The sequence below is a fragment of the Mus musculus genome, chromosome 9, assembly GCF_000001635.26.
Source record: "Mus musculus strain C57BL/6J chromosome 9, GRCm38.p6 C57BL/6J".
In the NCBI taxonomy this organism is placed as follows: Eukaryota; Metazoa; Chordata; class Mammalia; order Rodentia; family Muridae; genus Mus; species Mus musculus.
The window spans coordinates 86,415,203-86,436,872 of record NC_000075.6 but is presented as its reverse complement, the minus strand read 5'-3'; the positions used below and the strand labels follow the sequence as shown (position 1 = coordinate 86,436,872).

At 40.1% G+C, this 21,670-nt stretch overlaps 1 protein-coding gene across 2 annotated transcripts in view; it reads left to right on the top strand.

The window, feature by feature from the left end:
- The window catches only part of Ube2cbp (ubiquitin-conjugating enzyme E2C binding protein), a 157,743-nt gene that overhangs the window by 28,104 nt on the left and 107,969 nt on the right, over window positions 1-21,670 (top strand). For both annotated transcript variants that reach the window (NM_027394.2, XM_006511432.4), the window contains 4 exons: window positions 1,520-1,589; window positions 9,436-9,505; window positions 11,503-11,611; window positions 13,869-14,032. In NM_027394.2, the coding sequence (NP_081670.1) occupies window positions 1,520-1,589; window positions 9,436-9,505; window positions 11,503-11,611; window positions 13,869-14,032 (413 nt within the window). The remainder of the gene's footprint in view (window positions 1-1,519; window positions 1,590-9,435; window positions 9,506-11,502; window positions 11,612-13,868; window positions 14,033-21,670) is intronic.

Below are 21,670 nucleotides of genomic sequence, written 5' to 3'. Positions count from 1 at the left end.
ACTTTGTCCAGTGATCTGATGTAGCAAGGCTCTGCACCTGTTCTCTGTGTTGCGCTGCGTTTAATGTGGTTGACGCCTAGACATGGTATGACCTGTGGGCTTTGCATGGGGACTGTGCCTGGTTAGTGCCAGAGGCATCATGAGCAGGCTTGAAGAGATTATATTTGGTAGTTTCATTAGCTGGGAGTTGTAGAGAATGATCAAAGAAGCTGTGTAAATTCTGAAGCTAGAGAAAAATGTATAGGTTTCGAGTTATCGAAGGCACTCTCCTCAGGAGTCCTTGTGGAGAGCAGCCATTGGGCAGCTGTGGGTTTCTACTAACAGTGGATTTAAAGCTGAGTGAAGGAATGAGTCATAGAAACCTCAATAGGACCTGTACAGTTGCTTTCCACTAGCCTTGAGCTAATATAAGATGTGTATTTTTTTCTATTATTATCATTTTCCTTCATTTTTGTTTTATGTGTACGGTGTTTTGCCTGTACGTATGTCTGTTTAGCCAGTACATGCAGGGCCTAGTAGAGGCTAGAGGAGTTATGGATATCTGTTAGCCATCATGTGGTTGTATACTGCCAATGTGGGTGCTGGGAATCAAATTGCGGTCCTCTGGAAGTACAGCTAGCACTCTTAACCACTGAGCCATCGCTCTAGCCTCCCTTCCTATTTTTAAATTAAAGTTTTATTTATTTATTTATTTTTAGTCAAGGTTTCATTGTGTTAACCAAGGTAGTCTGGAACTTGCTATGTAGCCCAGGCTTTATAAATGTTGCGATTCTAACTAAATAACACTACGTCAGCTTCCTTAGCTCACTTTTTTTATGACATCTACCACATCATGATGTGTGTCTGCATGAAGAACACTATGTAGCTTTAATGAGGAACGACTGTGGGTCTCCAAAAGTACACTCGTTACTGATTCGATGAATGCCGGCGTTTAAGCCTCATCCTGCTGACTTTGGAATTTGGAAGTTTGAGAATGTTTCAGGAATTTGTCTCACTACCCATCTCTACAGTTACAGTGCATATCTTAAATGGAATAAATAGAATTACATGAACAGCTTAGGTATTTTTAACTTCTGAATTATGGGTGGCTATGATTCGTAGGTTGCTTTTACAGAAATTATGCTGGACGCAGAGTCAGTGTATGAGTTAAAACTCTAAGCCTTATGTATTCTGTACTCTCTGAGTTAGGGTAAGCCATCGCCCATTGCCATTGTCACCCACCCATCTGCCCACTCTTTAGAAGGATGAAGTGCTTGCTCAGAGTATTCAGCAATGCTAGGATTGCCAAGAAGTGGCTAGGATTGTAAAAGGCAATCTATGTATTATTCTGTCTTTGGACAGGAGAAAAATGATCTCTGTGCCTGTGAATTATGCACACAAGCTAAATGCATTCCTAGTATTTACTCAAGGGCAGAGTAGAATGTAAAGTTCAATGTATACCCTGGGGACTCTGTTAAAATTATATATTCCTTTTAAGAAAAGTTGAATGACATTTAAATGACATTTTTCTCTTCTACAGGAACCAAAAGCAAATACCAAAGTCATTTGTAAGCGTTGCAAGGTAACGTTGGGAGAGACCATGTCATCAGGTAGGAATTTCATAACACAAGGCTGAAATGACTGCCCTCCTACTTAATAGCCAAACAGATTTTATAGTCAGTATGTGGGAAAGGCACATAATTAATTTATTTGATATAATGGATGATTTAAAGAATAGAAATCACCTAATGTTTCACCCAGTGTGCCAGTGTGTTTGTATGTTCTGACCTTTACAAGTGCTAGTTAGCATTGAGAAGCTGTGGGTTGTCTTCAATGGTCGATGTTCTCTTTGTAGTGTATAGAATTTATACTTAGTTCCAACATAAGGAAGGTTGGAGACTTTTTCTTAACACAGTTCTCCAGTCTAAAGAGTTAGTGCCCAGAGATGGAAAAGATGTTTTTCTTCACTGCTGCTCTTCTCAGGGCCCTACTTTGGCATTGGGGGAGGGGGACCTTGTTGAAATACTATGAAACACATTATGGGTTTTATACTTTGTTCTGTAATCTTTATTTTTACTTTTCATAAAGGCTTTTAAATTTTATTGTATGTGCATGAGTGTTTTGCCTGCATACATGCATGTGCATCACCTGTGTGCCTAGTGCCTGCAGAAGTCAAAGTCACAAGGTATCTGATTCCCTGGAACTAGAATTACAGATGGTTGCCAGCCCTGATGTAGGTGCTGGGAATTGAACCTGGGTCCTCTTAACTCCTGGACCATCTCTCTAGCTTCCCTCTTTGTTTGTTTGCTTGTTTGTTTGTTTGATTTTTATTTATTATTTGTAAGTGCATATGCACAAAGGAATGTGGAGGTCAGAAGAATGTTGTGGAGCTGGGTCATTCCTTCCACCTGTACACAATTTCCAGGGGTCAAAATCAGGTTGCTGAACTTGCCTGGAAGCGCCTTCCCGGCCCACGGCTGGCTTTATGTCCTCGTCTTTTTCTCAGTGGTATTACACTTTCCATAAACTCTCTCTTATACTACTTTAATCTATAACAATGAAATCTGTGGTAATTAAAATGCTGTTTAAAGATACAGTTTAAAATGTCTAAAGAGCAACAACATACTGTAATTTTATCGGTAGTGAATCATCATTTTTAATACAATTAATTAGAAGATGTAACTACAGCTGTGTACTTAAGGGAAAGCAGATAGTGGTTTCTGTGTATTTGTTTAGTCACTGTAATCTTACTGGTAGTTACTTTGTCTGAGTAAGCAGAGAAGGGAGCATGCGCCTTGGAGATACTCCTGAACATATTACCCTTGCCTCTTCCTTGTCTGAGCATGCGCTGTAGAGATGCACCTGAACATAGCCTCTCTGCTTCCTTGCCTGAGCATGAACATGGCCCTTTATGTAACAGTTTTAAAAAATTAAGGCTTTTAAAGAGACTGTTCCTGCATGAGAACTGCACTTATCTGTGAGTATAAAGACACATGTTAGAATGTATTTAGGGATTATGCTGGTCTAGTATGTAGTGGTTGTAAGTTCTCCACCAGTGCCCATGGTTTCACTAGCCCTGCCTAGTTGGCATGGTTTCTAGTACCAGAAATGGTTTTCTTCCTTTTTTTTTTCTTTTTCCAATTTTTTATTAGGTATTTTCTTCATTTACATTTCAAATGCTATCCCAAAAGTTCCCTATACCCTCCCCGCACCCTGCTCCCCTACCCACCCAATCCTACTTCTTGGCCCTGGCATTCCCCTGTACTGGGGCATATAAAGTTTGCAAGACCAAGGGGCCTCTCTTCCCAATGATGGCTGACTAGGCCGTCTTCTGCTACATAATGCAGCCAGAGATACGAGCTCTGGGGGTACAGGTTAGTTCATATTGTTGTTCCACCTATAGGGTTGCAGAGCCCTTTAGCTCCTTGGGTACTTTCTCTAGCTCCTCCATTGGGGGCCCTGTATTCCATCCAATAGCTGACTGTGAGCATCCACTTCTGTGTTTGCCAGGCACTGACATAGCCTCACAGGAGACAGCTATATCAGGGTCCTTTCAGCAAAATCTTGCTGGTGTATTCAATAGTGTCTGCGTTTGGTGGCTGATTATGGGGTGGATCCCCCGGTGTGGCAGTCTCTGGATGGTCCATCCTTTCGTCTCAGCTCCAAACTTTGTCTCTGTAACTCCTTCCGTCAGTGTTTTGTTCCCAATTCTAAGAAGGGGCGAAGTGTCCACACTCTGGTCTTCGTTCTTCTTGAGTTTCGTGTGTTTTGCAAATTGTATCTTGGGTATTCTAAGTTTCTGGGCCTCATAAAATTGCTAAGCTTCTGTAAGGGAAAAGACACTGTCAATAAGACAAAAAGGCCACCAACAGATTGGGAAAGGATCTTTACCTATCCCAAATCGGATAGGGGACTAATATCCAATATATATAAAGAACTCATGAAGATGGACTCCAGAAAAATCAAATAACCCCATTAAAAAATGGGGCACAGAGCTAAACAAAGAATTCTCAACTGAGGAATATTGAATGGCTGAGAAGCACCTGAAAGAATGTTCAACATCCTTAATCATCAGGGAAATGCAAATCAAAACAACCCTGAGATTCTGTCTCACACCAGTCAGAATGGCTAAGATCAAAAATTCATGTGACCACAAATGCTGGCGAGGATGTGGAGAAAGAGGAACACTCCTCCATTGTTGGTGGGATTGCAAGCTTGTAAAATCACTCTGGAAATCAGTCTGGCGCTTCCTCAGAAAATTGGACATAGTACTACTAGAGGATCCCGCAATACCTCTTTTGGGCATATATCCAGAAGATGTTCCAACCAGTAAGAAGGACACATGCTCCACTATGTTCATAGCAGCCTTATTTATAATAGCCAGGAGCTGGAAAGAACCCAGATGCCCCTCAACAGAGGAATGGATACAGAAAATGTGGTACATTTACACAATGGAGTACTACTCAGCTATTAAAAAGAATGAATTTATGAAATTCCTAGGCAAATGGATGTATCTGGAGGATATCATCCTGAGTGAGGTAACCTAATCACAAAAGAACACACATGATATGCACTCACTGATAAGTGGTTTTCTTCTTTTTGAATGGGCCTTAACTCCAACTAGAGAGCTTTCGGTGACCAGTGAGGTACTGAACCTTCAGGGTTATCATGCTCTGCTGGTTCTGGCTCATAGGAATCCTAGCATCTGCTGGTGGTTTTCTTCCTCTGGAGACTTGCGCACCACAGAAGGCAAACTTTGTAAAAACACATTCCTGGCTTTCAATATTCGAGCAGAACCTTTTCCCAAATACTTCGGGGGAGTTAACATTATCTAGTGCAGTGAGTATTCTCCAGGGAGTTGATGAACATTGTAAAACTAAACAGAGGGCTGGCAAGATGGCTCAGTGGGCAACTGAAGCCTGACAGCCTGGGTTTAATCTCTTGAATACAAATGGTGGTTAGAGAGAATGAAAACCTGTGTATTGTCCTCTGACCCTCACATATATGTGCTGTTCATGCGAGAGCTCGCGTGCGTGCACGCACACGCGCGCGCACACACACACACACACACACACACACACACACACACACAAATATAAAACTTATTTTTAAGGGACTGAGCAGAGTTAGTGACCACACTGTAGGTACACTGTTTCACAATGTAAGTTCAAGCTGGCTAACTGACCACTCTATGGATGGATAAACAAAGAGTGAGACAAAAGTCCATAGTTGATCCAGCATATTACATAGAAAATTATTAGATCTTCATAGCAGAAAGGAATTATTTATACTCAAGAAAAAGAAGGACTTTACAGATGCTGAATATGTATATAGATTTGGAAGTTAATATGTTGAAATAACTATAATGAATAATAGAGAATTTTTAAAAATCTTTGAATAATTTTGAATGTCAAATTTCACAGACAGAACAAATAGATAAATTTAGAATTGAAAACTATAGTGTCTGAAAGAAAAAAAAATACTAGATGATCCAAAGCACAGATTTGAGAAGATAGAAGATTTTTTTAAAAAGTATTGAATTTTTAGGCTGATTAAAAATAGCCAATCCAAAGGACACAGAGGAGAAATGACTAAAACATATTAACAGAAACTTAGACTTAGGGGACGGTATCAAGGCTTCTTTTCTTTTCTTTTCTTTCTTTTTCTTTTTCTTTTTCTTTTTCTTTTTCTTTTTCTTTCTTTCTTTCTTTCTTTTTTTTTTTTTTTTTTTTTTTTTTTTTTTGAGGCAGGGTTTCTCTGTGTAGCCCTGGCTGCCCTGGATCTCACATTGTAGACCAGGCTGGCCTCAAACTCAGAAATCTGCTTGCCTCTGCCTCCCAAGTGCTGGGATTAAAGGCGTGCGCCAGCACTGACTGGCAGCATCAAGGTTTCAGCACACACGTAAATGAAATCTCAGAATGGGTGGAGAAAAAGATGTCATAACACAACTTTGAAAATATGAGAGAAACATGGTGGAAGATAATAATTTTTATGAGAAAGAATTTAAGTGAAGCCCAGATGGTGCGAAGCTGCTGAAAGGTGGCGAATGAGACAGGGTCAAAGTGCAGAGGGGAAACCAAACAGAAGGGGACTTCAGAACACAGCTAAGGAGAACTCAGTCTCAGGAAACTGGTGACCTCCAAGGGACATCAAAGAAAGATACACAGAGTGCTGTCAGGAAAACATTACCCAACGGTACTCAATCCAGTAAAAGTTATTCTTCAGTGCTACAGAGAAAATAGAAATGTTCCTGGATAAATCTATAGAAAGAGAGTGTTATAAATAGACCTGTTCTACAGAGACCCCCGATAGGCTGAGTTCTTTAGGCTGAAGTGCAGGATGCTAATGCAGGGTCTAGGATAGCACGCAGGAAGGAGAAAAGGGATATGAAGTGTATATGAGGGAATTGCCACCAAGGCAAAGTCACCAAAGAGCCAGGCACACCTTCCCGGCAAGGCGCCAGTTCTCTGTAATGTTTGCTTTGATTTCTTTGGAAAGTACAGACAGGACTGAAAGCCGACTCAGAACAGAGAGCATTGTCTCCACAAGAAGCTGAGCTTCTAAAGGCTGCCCCTTCCAGAAAGGTGTGGGTTGATCAGTCTTAGCCACTGTGGGAACTTCAGTTATTTAACTTAGCGTTGTCTACTGGGGGCTACAAACGTCAGGACTTGCTGTCAAAGTCAGGTGCCTCTCACCTTTGGAGGCAAAGCCTTCGCTGTAAAACAGATTCTTTCATGTGAGTTTCAAGTGCAATGTTTGTTGTACAACAAAAGCTAACTAGGCATATATGTTAATCAGGATCACCCCTGCAAACCCTCATCATGGTTTCCCACACCTGTGACCAAAACACCTGAGAAGAATGTAAAGAAACAGAATTTATTCTGCCTCCTGGTTTCAGACACCTTAGTCTTTGCCTCTGCTGAGTGTGGCCCTGTAGAGAGACGAAACACTATCACAGTGGCTTAGGGTGGTAGAGGCTGCTTAGCTCATAGCCAACATTGGGACTTGGGGCTAAGATACAGACAGAACCTCCCAGGACCACCCTGCTAAGCAACCTTCTCCAGCTAGGGCCTCCTAAACGCTCCATAACTTCTCAGAATACTGCTACCAGCTGGGCCTCTGGCCTTCCACATGACCCTGTGGGGACATTTCTTATTCGTCACAATGTTAACAGGAACTATCACCAAGAGCTAGCAGTGGAAATACACTTTTTATTGGAATTTTAATATCGTATATAAACTCTAAAGCATGCTTTGTATATTTAACAGTGTAAAAGATCTGAAGGTGGCTGGACACGGAATGAAAGCTTTGTGATAGAATCTCTAAAGCTGTACTTCTTTATAATTGACACTGGCAGTTCAGGGGGTTGTTGATAGGGGACTAGATCCAAGTTAAATCAAGAATTATAAGCAGAGGAAAGATGAGAAGAATCTTTAACCATGCACACTGAAGCGCAAAGGTAATGTGTGGGGTATGAGCAGAAATGTGGAATGAGGCGATCCACTGTGTGTTTAATTAATTACACTTTTTGTGGAAAGAGGAAAAGGATGCTACTTTGGGCTGAGTTTGAACGAAGAGTCGCCGAGAGTTCTAAGAAATGATAACGGGCAATCTACAGATTCAAGAAGCACAATGACTTCCATTTCGGAGAGGCCCAAGTAAGAGAAGTAAAAAGAAATCTGTGTCTATGTGCATCAAGGTCATGCTGCCGAGTGAAAAGCAAAGGAAAAAAAAAATCTTTAAAGCAACCAAGGGAAAAAAAAATGACAGATCACCTTCAAAGAAGCAGCCGTAATGGAGATTTGAAGAGAGGGAACGGAATTGTCGGTGTGCACAAAGCAATACCTGTTAACCCCAGGACTGTAGAGCAACTGAAAGGCCCCCCAACAAAGAAGCAGACAGTGCCGCTGGCTGTTTCCTATTAAGAGAAATTCTAACTGTACCCAGCTAGAAGAAAGTGACTCCAGAAAGCTCAAGAAAGGTTGGCCGTGGGTGACGGCCAATGAGTACCTGCCATGTGAAACCAACAGGCTTAGGGGCTCTGGAATTAATGATTGCCAACAGCTGAGACCTAAAAGGTCACTGTGTGACATTAAATGACTCAGTTCTATATGTGACAGTAGGACCTCAAAACAGTAAGGTGAAATTGACAAAAGTGAAAGAAAATGTATGTTCATGTTTCTAGATATATAGTAACATTTAATAATCACTGCATGTTTTTATCAATTATTATTTTTTTACCTTTTTCTGTGTCTTAAGCAATTGAAATGTAAAAAAACCCTACTTTCTGGTATTATTATAAATGGACAAATTATCTTTAAGAAAACACCATTTTCATTACTTCTGGATTTTTTTTTTTTTTTTTTGTTTGTTTGTTTTTTGAGACAGGGTTTCTCTGAATAGTCTTGGCTGTCCCGGAACTCACTTTGTAGACCAGGCTGGCCTCGAACTCAGAAATCCGCCTGTCTCTGCCTCCCAAGTGCTGGGATTAAAGGCATGCACCACCACCGCCTGGCAACTTCTGGGCTTTAATTTGACCTGCTTAAATTTTCAATTATGTTGAAATGCTGTTGCCTAAGTAACAACTTTCTTTAGCTTTGAGATTATAATTTGTTTTTGCCATGTTTACACTGGTATTATCATCTTGGTAGTTTGGCAAGTGTTTTACATATTTTCTTTAAGATAAATTGGCCAGTATGGTTATGATGTTAAACAATGCATATAACTTTAAGAATTTGGCTAGTAGACCTCTCAGCAATCTTTTTCTATTCTGGTAGCAATATGTGTGTAAACCTGTCCATTTCTAATAAGCATATGCCATGATACAACCTACCATCTAAAAATATTTTGATGAATGATAAAAAAAAATGTGTTCTACATTTCCTTTGTTACTAATGAGATTAAACTTTTAAATGTATTTTTAAATAATCCAAGATGGTCGTATTTATATCAATGTTTAGCAGATGTCTAGTCTACCGTTTAATTATTTTTATAAACAACAAAATAAACAGAAAGTCAGATTTGGTGAGGGCTATGTATGAACACAGTGAGATTCCAGGTAGATAATGATGCCACTGTTACAACTCTGTGCTTTGGGGTACCTAACAAGTCTCCCTCAGTGCCTCTCTGATTTGTAGCTAGTCAATAGAATGAATAAAGATCTTAGTCTGGGGCCAAGACTGTGAGACCCTGACTTCTCGTGTGTAAAGTCTTATTGGTATAGATTCTGAACATTGTCCTGGTGACCAGGAGTTTGGAGCTCTCTTGAACAAAGATGAAGTGACATCAAACAAAACAAAACAAAACAAAACAACTTTTGGAAAATATTATTGAAATCAAATTTTATCAGTATGCTGACTAGTCAGACAAAAAAAGTTTGGAAGGTCATAACCTAGGGCAAGTATGTCTATGATATCAGTGTGTTGAGAAGATTTTTAATTTTTTCTTTTTTTACAGAAACAACCAAATTTTACATGACAGAGGTAATTATCCGGCCATCTGAGGGAAGTTTTCCTAACATACCAAGGTACAAATAGCATATCAAGTTATTGTATAATTTGAGGACAGGCACAATGGAGTGAGCATGTAGCTCCTCATAACTGTTAGGAAACAGACTTTTCTTTTTAAAGTCTCTGTGAGTAAATATTGGACGAAATAAACCATACACATACACAACTTGAAGACCTATTTCTTGCTTATATGTTGCTATAGACAAATTCCTTATATAAATATAATTGCAACAGATTTTTCCCCCCTGATCTTATTATGTTCCACATATCCAGGATCCTTTAATTTGCCACCCTTAGGCTTTTGAATATTAGTTCTGGTTTTAATATTGACTTGGAAATAGAAATCAGGTACTTAACCTTTAAAAGTATCAGTGTTTTCTTTCACTCTGTTTTTTCATAAACAGAAGTTACCTGCAATATATTGTACTGGTTAGTTTTTGCCAACTTGACACGCACTGGAGTCACCTGGGAAAAAGAGGTCTTGTCTCTGTCAGATTAGCCCGTGGGCATGTCTACAGAACATTGTCTTGACTGATGATTGGTGTGGGAGGGCCCAGCTCAGAGTGGGTAATGCCAGCCTTTGGCAGTTGGTCATAACTGGCATAAAGAAGCAGGCTAAACATGCCGTGGGCAACAAGCCAGTGAGCACCCTTTCTCCATCGCTTCTACCTGAGTTCCTGCCGTGGCTTCCCTTGATAGCTGTGCTGGTTAGTTTTATGTCAGCTTGACACAAGCTATAGTCATCAGAAATAATTGAGAAAGTGCCTCCATAAGATTGGGCTGTAGGCTAGCCTGTAGGGCATTATCTTAATTAGTGATTGATGGAGGAGGGCCTAGGCTATCGGGTGTGGGTGGTACCATCCCTTAGCTGGTGCTCCTGGGTTCTACAAGAAATCAGGCCAAGCAAACAGAAAGCAGTGCCCCTCCATGGCCTTTGTATCAGCTCCTGACTTACTTGATGATGAACTGTGCTATGAACGTGCTCACCAAATATACCCTTTCCTCCCCTAGAGGCGTTGGTCATGGTGTTTTATCACAGCAAGAGTAACTCTCACTTGGTCAGTGAGGGACTGTAAAGTGGAAGCTAAATAAGCCTTCCTCATTTTCTGTTTTTTGGTCATGGTGTTTATCACATTACCAGAAAGCAAATTAGTACACGTGTGCTAACTATCGATATCCAAAAGTTATGACATTCTGAATATAGACTGAATTTTATCCTCCTACATGTGATTGGATTTTATACCTTAGAAATGCCACTCAAGGCAGCTTAAATGAAAACAATTGTCATTGATTCTGTCTTTGGGAGGAAATTTCTCACCTTAGTTATTTCCTGTCTACGTGCTATTCAGTGTGAATGAATGTTAAGTTGTCAGTGAGTTTTAATTCAACAGATAGGGTGTGTACCAATGACGTGTCTTGTTGCTGTAACAAAAATAACTAACACCTGTGACTTAGGAAGAGGTTACTTCAGCTCACAGCTCAAGAGCAGAGTGCTTTATGGCAGGGAAGTGATGGTGGCAGGACCTCAAGACAGCTGGTGACACTGTACACAGTTCAGGAAGTGGGGGTGACAAATGCTGGTACTCAGCTTGCTTTCTCTTCTTATTCAGTCCAGGACCCTGGAGCATGGACTGGTGCCATCCAGAGTAAAGATGGGTCTTTTCATCTTAGTTATTCTAATACAGATAATCCCTCATAGACACGACCAGAAGTTTGTCTCCCAGTTTATTCTACATCTTGTCAAGTTGTTGGTCAATATTAACTATCACAGGGGAATAGTTATGTATGGGATGGAAAATATATTAATGATAGCAGGGTGAATTTTAAGGAGACTGGTACAAACACAAATACATTGTAATATTCCAAAATGCACATTAAGGAAGACTTTAAAGGAACAGACGGTGGTCAGAAAGGCCTGGCACACAATACTAGTGTCTGTGAGTCCTTCTGCCTTATCTTGTTGGTTAGGATCATGGGATTGTCACATGGTGATGATTGCTTTCTGTTACAACAGGTCTCAGTTCCTTCAGAGCATTATTGCCCAGTGCCTGGTGGAGCTCTCCTCTGCTAGAAGTACTTTCAGATTCACGATTCAAGGTCAGGATGGCAAAGTGTACATCTTGGTAAGGAAGCGTTTTCATCCGTTTTATGGCCTTGTAATCCAGAGTCTCAGAAATTCTGCTAGTTCACATCATTCTATTTTCTTACCTCTCAAGTCTGGAAATTAAATGACCATAGAACGGTTTAATATCAGTTAACCCATGAATCAAGCTTACTTCATTTAGTACCATATAACTGGGTGCCCGTGCATCCTAGGTTCTTTAGGGGTGCAGTCAGAAAGAAACCCCAATATTTGTTCTTTAGAAGCTCATACTAAAAATGATGTGAGGTGTTTTTGTTTGTTTGTTTGTTGTTTTTTGTTGTTTTTTGTTTTTTATTTTTCGCTCTTGGTAATGGCTCTTCTGAAGGTGTCACATCTCTGTAGCATTCTCATGTCTCTTTGTATTTGTTACTTCTTGCATTAAAACGTTATGTAACTCCTGCTTCAGACTGCCTCTGACAGCTTGGCATTTGAGAAATTGTAGCAGGTTTGGAAGAAGATGCTGGCTTTGGTGCATCTACACTCTCCATGTCCTGCAGGCTCCAGAGTCATCCCACCTCTGTTTAGAATGATGCTCTGCACAAGGAAATTTTGCTTTCCTTGGAAACCCAAACAGCCTGGACCATACCTTCTTCTGCATCTCTTTTCTTCAACTAGTTAATCCATACAGAGTGCTTTACTAGGTGATCAGCGTTGAATTAGAATGTCTTTAGGATATTCACAGAGTAATAGCCAATGGATAGTGGTATTGTAGTTTGAAATTATTGTTTGTTTGTTTCCTTTATGTGTGCACGTGTGTGTGAGCACACACGTAGTTGGAGACCATGGGTCGATGTATAGATCTTCCTCAACTGCTCCTCCCCTCCTCCTCCTTTTTTTTTTTTTTTTTTTTTTTGAGATAGTCTCTCACCAAGCCTGAAGCTCAGCTAATTCTATTGAAGTTGCCAGTGAGCCCCAGGAATCCACCTGTCTCTGCCTGAGAGCTACATGCTGCCAGCCCCAGGTTTTCACATGGGCTCTGGGGATCAAACTTGGGTGCTCAGCCTTGCATATCAAACAATTCATGGCTTGAACCGTGTTCCTAGCCTTAGTTTTCTTGTCCTGGGTGATTTTCTAGGTGAAATATCATTTTTCAGTTTTCTTACATTAACGTTTTGTTTTTCTTATTTTGGTAGGATATATTTTTGAAATATGTTTAGACAATATGATGAACCTAAAGTGCTTTCCCCCTATCCTGTCCACTTCTCAAGCCTCATTCTGTCATGTTTTCCAAAGGCCATCATTGTAACAGTCTTATATAGATATACGTAGATCATGTATTTTCTGTCCATATACAACCATTTCTAAGAATTCTCACAGGTGTTTATTAGTGGAAAAAATGAAACAGTCTTACATGGTTAGCAAGTCTTACATGGTTAGCAAGTCTTACATGGTTAGCGTTTCAGTAAGAGTTTTAGTAACAGTGAGGATTGTTTCTTGTTGGTATAAATGTAGGTTGGATTCTATTCTTTAATGATTACAATGCTACTGTGTGGCTACTAAAGGCAGTGCTACAAGAAAATAATCACTGCACATGAATTTTTTACTTCTTTAGAAGAGGACTTTATAGCTTAATATGGTATTAGAATATGTATATTTTAAGTTCAGATATCTACCCCCTACATAAAAGTTGTACTCACTTGTCTCTTCTGGTGGACATTCTTGTGGCCCACACAGTCCATTGATCAGGCCGGTTCACCCACTCCCAGCTGCTAACTGTTGAATGCCTGTGGCTTACAGTTCTCCCTTCTGCAGAGACTTGACCCTGAACGACAGGCTTTGCCTTGCCTTGCTCTGGAAGTTCTACTACTGTTAGCGCCTTGCTCTGTCTGTTGAGTGTCCTAGAAACCCATCAATGTACCTTCCTCCACATTAGTCACGTGGACATTTTTATTGTTCTCTTTCTGCTCTTTGCCTGTCTTTGCTTACATTGTTTGACCCCTCACTGATGTCTGGGAGCTCCAAATATTTCAGATTAATTATAGCATTGCCATTTATATAGATGCCTTTTTCCTAATCATTTAAAAAAAATTATATCGTTACTCTCCCAAATACTACATAAAGTAAAATAAGAGTAAAATTTAAAAGTGTACCTTGCTTATACATTATCTACCTATGTTTTCCTGTTGCTTCCTGTGTTTTTTGTTTGTTTGTTTATTTGTTTGTTTTTGAGGTGATGGTATACAATATAGATGGAATAGCAATATTCTCCTCTGTGAACTTCTCTTCCCATCCTTTAGCTCTGGGTTTTGAACTCAGACAGTTTGGTGATCGAACCTCTGAGAAGTTCCAGTTGTAGCAGGAAGTTCCCGCTGTTGGAAAGTTCCTTGGAAGCTGGCTCTGGCTCTGCCTGGAATGCCATCAAAGTCCTCTACCAGCCCTGTATCAAAAGCAGGAATAAAGAGTAAGTTGTGCTTTTGGTTTTCTGTTCCACGTTGCATTTCAGCTGCGATCACCATGTGGGCACCAGGAATTCAATGTTAGTTAAATGCTACTTGATGCTGTTAGGAGTCACATTGCTAAATAATATGCTTTGCAAGTAGATCGAGTTATTATGGGTGATTCCCACCAATATGTAGTGAACTTGCTTTTCCTGTAAATAATTCGCCTTTTTATTACAATCTCAGCTGTCAGTACATATGGCTGTGGTGCTAAGTCAGGCTGCAACAACTGTGAGCTCTGTCGCTCTGTCTGAAGTTCTTTGCAGGCTCTCAGGATACAGCAGTGAGTGATGAATCCATGCCTTGCAACTGCCTCAGTAACATGAGGAAGCAGACAAAAACAAAACCATATAAAACATTAGAAGATTTTTATGATTTCTGTGCATGCCTGAGCTTCTAGCTCACTTAAGGCTAAAGCAGCTTTGCGGAGTAGGTGCTATTCCGATCAGAATTCCAGGATGTAGCAGATAAAGGAGAGAGAAGTGAGTAAATGAGGTAGATGGCAGGTTGTAGGTCTGTCCTGAAAAACAAGAAGGTTCTTCAGTTAAGATGGCGGTAAATGGAAATGTGGAGAAAGTGAAGCAGAAACCTAAGTCTGAGGATTGACAGTCCACAAAGCAGGAGACATCAAGTATTCTAGCTGGACAGTTGGAGGTTTATCCTTGTTCTCCCTGATGAGCTTGATCAGATGTGGGCTAGGAACAGAAAGATCCCAGGTTTTTTTTTTATTTTCTTTCTGGGTAGTAAATAAGACAGTTTTTAGAATCAGTGCTATGTTTTAATTGTCCAAGCAGCACAGATCATATAAGATTCAAATGAACTGAAAGTTGAATATGTATAAACTATGAAACTTATCTCCCTCTCCATGAGTAAGATATAAGATTCAAATGAACTGAAAGTTGGATATGTATAAACTATGAAAGTTATCTCCCTCTCCATGAGTAAGATATAAGATTCAAATGAACTGAAAGTTGAATATGTATAAACTATGAAACATCTCCCTCTCCATGAGTAAAAGCAGTATTGATGTTCAGTCCCTGCTTGTATTCATCTTGCGTGGACATGGTTTGGAGGATATGAATAAGTCTTTCACACTTAACGTGAATAAAACCCTTTCATAGAAAGGTCTTCCATGTCAGGGTATCGGATTGTATGAAAAAGATAAGGTAAATGATGAAACCATTTTTTTTTTTCTCATGGGTGGATATTTGCATTCTTGCTTTTGTTGTTATAATTTATGTAGCACTCTACACTATTGCGGGTTGTTTTCTGGTTATGTGTACTTTGTTTTTAATAAGAAGGGTTTAAAGAGGTGCAGTTGTTGACTCAATATGTTTGCACAGTTAACAGTTTTCAATGGATAATCCAATTCTTTTGTGGAATGGCACTGCAAAATTATATTCTGACCTAGAGTTTTCTGTCTTGCCCATTTCCATAATTTTATCAGGACTGACATTTAGATTTTTGCCCACATGATACCATCTAAACACTAAAGGCTCAATAGATCGTCCTTATGCCACAGTGCATGAGTGGAAATCAGAGGCAACCTCTGGGAGTCAGTTCTCTTCCTCCATATGTCCTGGCGATTGAATTCAGGCTCTCAGGCTTAGCAGCAAGTCAACTTATTCACTGGGCTCTCTCACCAACCCTGAAAATGCACTAGGATAATCTCCTTGGTTGTCTAGAATTGCATATTAGTGTATTGGAATGGGAAATTGTACATAAAATTTTGTCATGTCATGCCTCCTCCGAAGGATATGATACCCTCCTTAAAGCTTCCTGTTTTCTCAGTTTACTTTTGCTTTCAATGTTAGCTTTTACTTTCTTCCTTCCTTCCTTCCTTCCTTCCTTCCTTCCTTCCTTCCTTCCTTCCTTCCTTCCTTCCTTCCTCCCTCCCTCCCTCCCTCCCTCCCTTCCTTCCTCTCTCTCTCTCTCTCTCTCTCTCTCTCTCTCTCTCTCTCTTTCTTTCTTTGAGAAGAGAATGTGAGTTTGGTACCTCTTTTCATGGCTTTTCTCTTCCCAAATGTTTGAAGGTTTGATTAAAATCCCTGTCTAAGATTGAGCCCTCTTGTAGCCAGGCCTACCTCTCTGTTCTGCCTTCCTGGCTTGGGAAAGAGCTCAAAGCAGTCTTTATACATAGCCTGCCTGCCTGTGGATCAGAGAGAGAAAAGGAAGAAGGATAGGCCAGCTGCTGGTTTATTTTTCATTTTTCTGTTTGATGGTTTTGTTTTGTTTTGTTTTGTTTTGTTTTGTTTTGTTTGTTTGTTTGTTTGTTTGTTTGCCTTAGACAGGGTCTCTCAAAGCCAAGGCTGACTTGGAACTCAGGTTCTCGCCTATTCCTCCTGAATGCTGAGTTTACAGCATGCACTACCACACCCAGCTCAGTTTTCTTTTGATTAGTTTTGAGTACTAAGGACTGGGTCAGTTACATAGATAAATTTTATATTCCTTATATGAAGCATCTTTATACTGCCTTTATTGTGGACCTTAGAAGAATGTAGAGAGCTTTTCCTGTTACTGTACTCACTCTTTGTTTTAAATCTTTGTGTGTGTGTGTCTGTGAGAGTATGCCATTGGCACATGCGTAAAAGAGGATAGCCTTGGGTATCTAGTCTCACCACACTACTCCTTCTTTGAGGCAGGGTCTCTGCTTGTCTTGCCATTGTATATGCCAGACCAGCTGGCCATTGAGCTCCTCGCAGTTTCTTAACCCTGCTCTTGTCTTGCGGTAGGAGCTCTGAGATTATAGATGCACACTATCATACCCAGTGTTTTCTGAATCTGGTGACCTGAAGTGCAGAGGGACTTTATCAACCAAGTCACTCATTCTTAAATGCTTGGGAAGCATAAATAAATAAATAAATAAATAAATAAATAAATAATCACTGACTATTTTTATTTGAGTTTTGCTGTGTTTGGTTAGAAAGGAAAAAAACTGCTTTCAGATGCTTGGGGGAGAGTTCATGTCTAATAAGTGACTTTGATTCATTACTTTATCTCTTGTATGATATGATTTTTTTTTATTGTGCCTTTCCCCTTTTTGACCGTGTTTCCCCCAAGGCTCTGAGTCATCTATTTTCTGTCATTTGAGGACATTAGTGCCTTTCTTTGCAGGGCATAACGGAGCAAACTGTAAACTCTCTGGCACATTCGTGACACATGGGGTGGTACATTAACTATTTTAGTACCATTGCCTTTTTCTAGTGAAAGTGTGGCTGGCCAGATGGTAGTCTAAAAGAGGAAAACAGCAAATGTAACTATGGCTTTATTTCCTTGAGCACTCATAAAAAGAAAGGAAAAACTGTCATGCAATATTTTTAGAATCTTCGTTCTTTCTAGCAACATTGCGCTCACCATTTTGAAGAATTTTTTTTTTGTGCCTTCCCTTCTTGCTCCAACCAGCATTTACATAGGTGGGCGAGCACCAACTTTTTTGATTGTTAATTTATTTTATTGAGTTTTGTTCCTACTAGCCCATGTTTTATACTAGCAGAATAATGTCTTTCATGATTTACGTTCTTTAGCTTGCGTATCAGAGCTTAGCTCCTATGTACTATTTAACTTCGGACAGAACCTCTGTCGTTTGATCCTACCATTTTGTCAAACCACCCACAGCTTCATATTCACTAGTCTGGGGTTAATTTTGCCCACAGTGGATATTTGACAATGTCTGGAAACAGGCTTGGTTTTTGCAACTTGAAGGAGTGTGCCATCTACTAAATTGTTAGAGAGTTCTCTTAGACACCCTGGAATATTGGGGAGTACCACCTATAACAAAGAATTATCTGGTCCCATATATTAGTATGCCAAAGATGAGACCCTGTTAGAAATGTCTCTCAAAATCAGGCTACTTCTACCATCTCCTTTCGTGTGTGATAGCCCGAAGTTTTCTTGAAATCAGCATATACAATCAATTCTACTGTGATATGAACCAAAATCTTTGTAATATCACAGGCTAACTTTGTTAAGCCGAGTAAACGGTAGAATATAAGCAAATTTTCGTTGTTATTATACTTCTCCTTTTCCTGTAAAGGAAATGATCTTTACAGTAACATGTCGGGAAGTGTGACTGCAGGGCCCCTTGGTTGTTCTGCCTTTGAGCATCCTCTGTATTGTGTCCCAGAGAAGTCCTAGCGGCTTGTTTTTATTTGCTTATCTGTTGATTTTCCTTGTTTCTCTCCTTTTGGTTTAGTTGTTTTATGTGTTTATTTGTGTGGGGGTGTGTGGCTTTAGGAGAAGTCACTGTAATACTAGCCAACCTAAAGAACATGAGGAGAGAGCTCACGGCAACTTCGATGAGCGTTATCTGAGGAGAGTGATTGCCCAAGTCTCCCTGCTGCTCCTGTGATAAAACCATGAGCAAAAGGCAACCTGGGGAAGCAGGGATTTATTTCAGCTTACAAGTAGCAACCCCTCATCCAGGGAAGCTGAAGATAGGAACCTGGAGGCAGGTACCGAAGCAGAGACCTTGGAAGAACACCATTTGCTGGCCTGCTCCCCAAGGCTTGCTCAGCCTGCTTTCTTACACAATCCAAGACCTAGGTTGGTACCACCCACAGTGAGCTGATCCCTCCCACATCAATCATTAATCAATAAAATGCCCCATGTAGACTTGACCACAGGCCAATCTGGTTGGGGCATTTTTGCAATTGATGTAATACCTTCCTAGTTTGTGTTGAGTTGACAAACCCTTGCCAGCATAGGAACCCTGAGCATCAGGTCAAATGCTCTGGTCACTTGTAGGCCATCATCAGAAAAGCATGTGTTCAACTCCCTGCTCTAGTTCCTCACTGGGTTGTTGGATATTTTGGTTAAGTTGAAGCTGTCTGTGCTCTGTGTGTTCTGGCTTAATCTATTCTCGGGTTTGTGACTTTTAATTTCTCTCCCATTCTTTAGCAGCCTATTTACTCTGTTAATTATGTCTTTTGATGTACAAAAAGTTTAAATTTGGCAAAGCATGTCCTATTCATCTATTTTGCCTTCATGTTGATACCTATGTGGGAGTGTCCTGTGAGCAAAGTCACTCAACTGTGTTTCTTTTTCATTTTGTACCCTGAGATGGTGAAGACCAGCAGCATTGCTTCAAATACTTTGGAGATATGCTGGTTGGTTTGGGCTCAGTTTAGAGGAATGTACTCTTTTGACAGATAAGAAAAATAGAGCAAACAGTGTTAATTTATGGCAATTTTATATCCAACAGAATACTCCAAGGCCTATTATTCAATAATTATATATCCCTGTAAGCCATTTATGTGAGCTGATTTGAATGCTGTGTGAATATGATGGTGTGGATGCCTGGGGTCCTAAAGAGAGCTATTTCAAACCATCTCCAGGAAGTGTCCATTTCCACTCTCATGTAGAAACTACAAGAACATTGCTGCCACATTCCAGGAGACATTGACCTTGTAAAGCAGAGCAAACTCAAGCATTGGGCGTGAACGCCTACCTCATAATTTCACATAGGAGGAAACTGGGGACGAGAAATAAGTTCAGCTTGTAACTGACAGCCAAGATTAGGGCTCCAAACTGAGCACTTCTTCCTTGCACTACATCTTCTCTCACTATGGAATTTAGAAGATGTGAAAATGGGCTATAAATGTATATTTCATTTGAAAAAAGTTCCTTTAGTCTTAGAAGGTTGATGTTAGCACTCTATGCTTCCCAAATGTACCACGTATTGTCCTCTATCCAGTGCACATTTGTGTATCTTAACGTGTTACACTGGTAGCAGCAACTTCTGGGTTAAATGTTCATATTTGATGTTTCAGATCAGAACTTAGTGATAACAAATACAGATTTTGTTTTTTTGTGGGTTTGATTTTGGAAATCCAGTTTCTTTAATTCTTAGAACAGAAACCATCAGAGGTAAATTAATCTAGCAGTTCAATGAAGTGGTCTGGCACCTATTGAAAAATACAAAACTTCCTTAAAATCACTTCCACACATTTGTCTGCTGTTTGTGTATTTTTACCCAAATTTTCTTGTACAGGAGGCAATTTCTTATTATTGAAGACATTTATCACATATTTCATTTGTGATTAGGAAATTCCCTCCTTAGACTGTGTGTGTATAATAGCCTAAACTACAGCTTATTTCATTTGGAATTCCTACATGATCCAGGAATAATTTGAAATCACTAAGGAACAGAACAGGAATAAGACCATGGCATATAAGAGAAGTGATTCTCACTTTCTTATGAAAGGTATGCTGTGGGAAAGGAAGAAAGAGCTGTGTGTAAGTGAGATTGTGCTTTTACTGTTTGATCGTTCACCACCAAGGACAAATGCAGACAGCAGAGCATTGGGCTCATTGGTCTTTGTGATGGTTTGTATATGTTTGGCCCAGGGAGTCACCTGGGCCATCTCCTATTTGGAGGTGTGGCCTTGTTGGAGTAGGTATGTTACTGTGGGCATGGGCTTTAAGATCCTACTTCTAGCTGCCTGGAAGTCAGTATTCTGCTAGCAGCCTTCAGATGAAGACAGAACTCTCAGCTCTTCCTGCACCATGCCTGCCTGAATGCTGTCATGTTCCTGCCTTGATAATGGACTGAACCTCTGAACCTGTAAGCCAGCCCCAATTAAATGTTGTCCTTATAAGAGTTGCCTTGGTCATGGTGTCTGTTCACAGCAGTAAAACCCTAACCAAGACAGGCTTAAGTTTCATTATCTCATTCCAGGGTAGTGTGTTACTAACAAATGTTCGGAATTTGACAGGGATTGCTCCTCCTAATTACTTACTGAAACTTAGCTGAGGCTTAGGAGAAAGCTTTTAATTAGATGTCTTCAGTTCCCTAACTATTATTTTAGAAAATACCACTGATTTTTGATGGAAAGCGATCTCTTTTGGAAATATATTAAATTTCAGTCCCTTAGTGGAGTTTTAGCAGTCACTCAAATGTGTGCTTCCAGTTAAACTGTCTTCATTTTCCATGAGTTTTGAAATCCTGTTTGGTAAAGAAATGAGTTTCACATATGTGTTGTAATGGCTGTAAAGAAAAGGGTGAAGAATACATTGGGCCTGCCCAATTTTGATTTGACTTTGTCATGAAAACTAGCTAGAATATTCCTGGATAGTGATCAATTCATCTTGGACATTAGGGTTGAATATCTGAGCTGTGGCATCTACTGTCCATAGCATTTGGGGATTATGTTTTCATCCTGCTACTGCAAGAGCTCTCTAAGTGCTGGCAGCTCTGATAAAGCCCCAGTAAGGTGGACAGTTTGTTGTTGGCATTCTTCTTATTAGTCCTGGTTGATGTTGTAATATTCCTTCTGGGAGCAAGTGCCCCTTTTAGGGACTACAGTGGTGCTTCAGGTGCAAAGCCTCTATGTGTACCATTGTGTTTGAAGGACATGTTCTGTAGTTCTCTACATAGCCCCAGCCAGATCCTGATCTGTTGGAAAAATATTGTCTCCTCAGCTATAAACCAAACAGTCATCTCTAATTCCTCACACAACCTTCTAGAGAAATAATGCCAAAGTTGTAGAAACAGACTCACTTGTGTCTCCACTGCTTTCCCTCTGTATGAGTAACCACAGTAAACAGGCTGTTTGCTCTCCTGACAGCTGAATGTACTTATGTACCAATGCATGGCCCAGAAG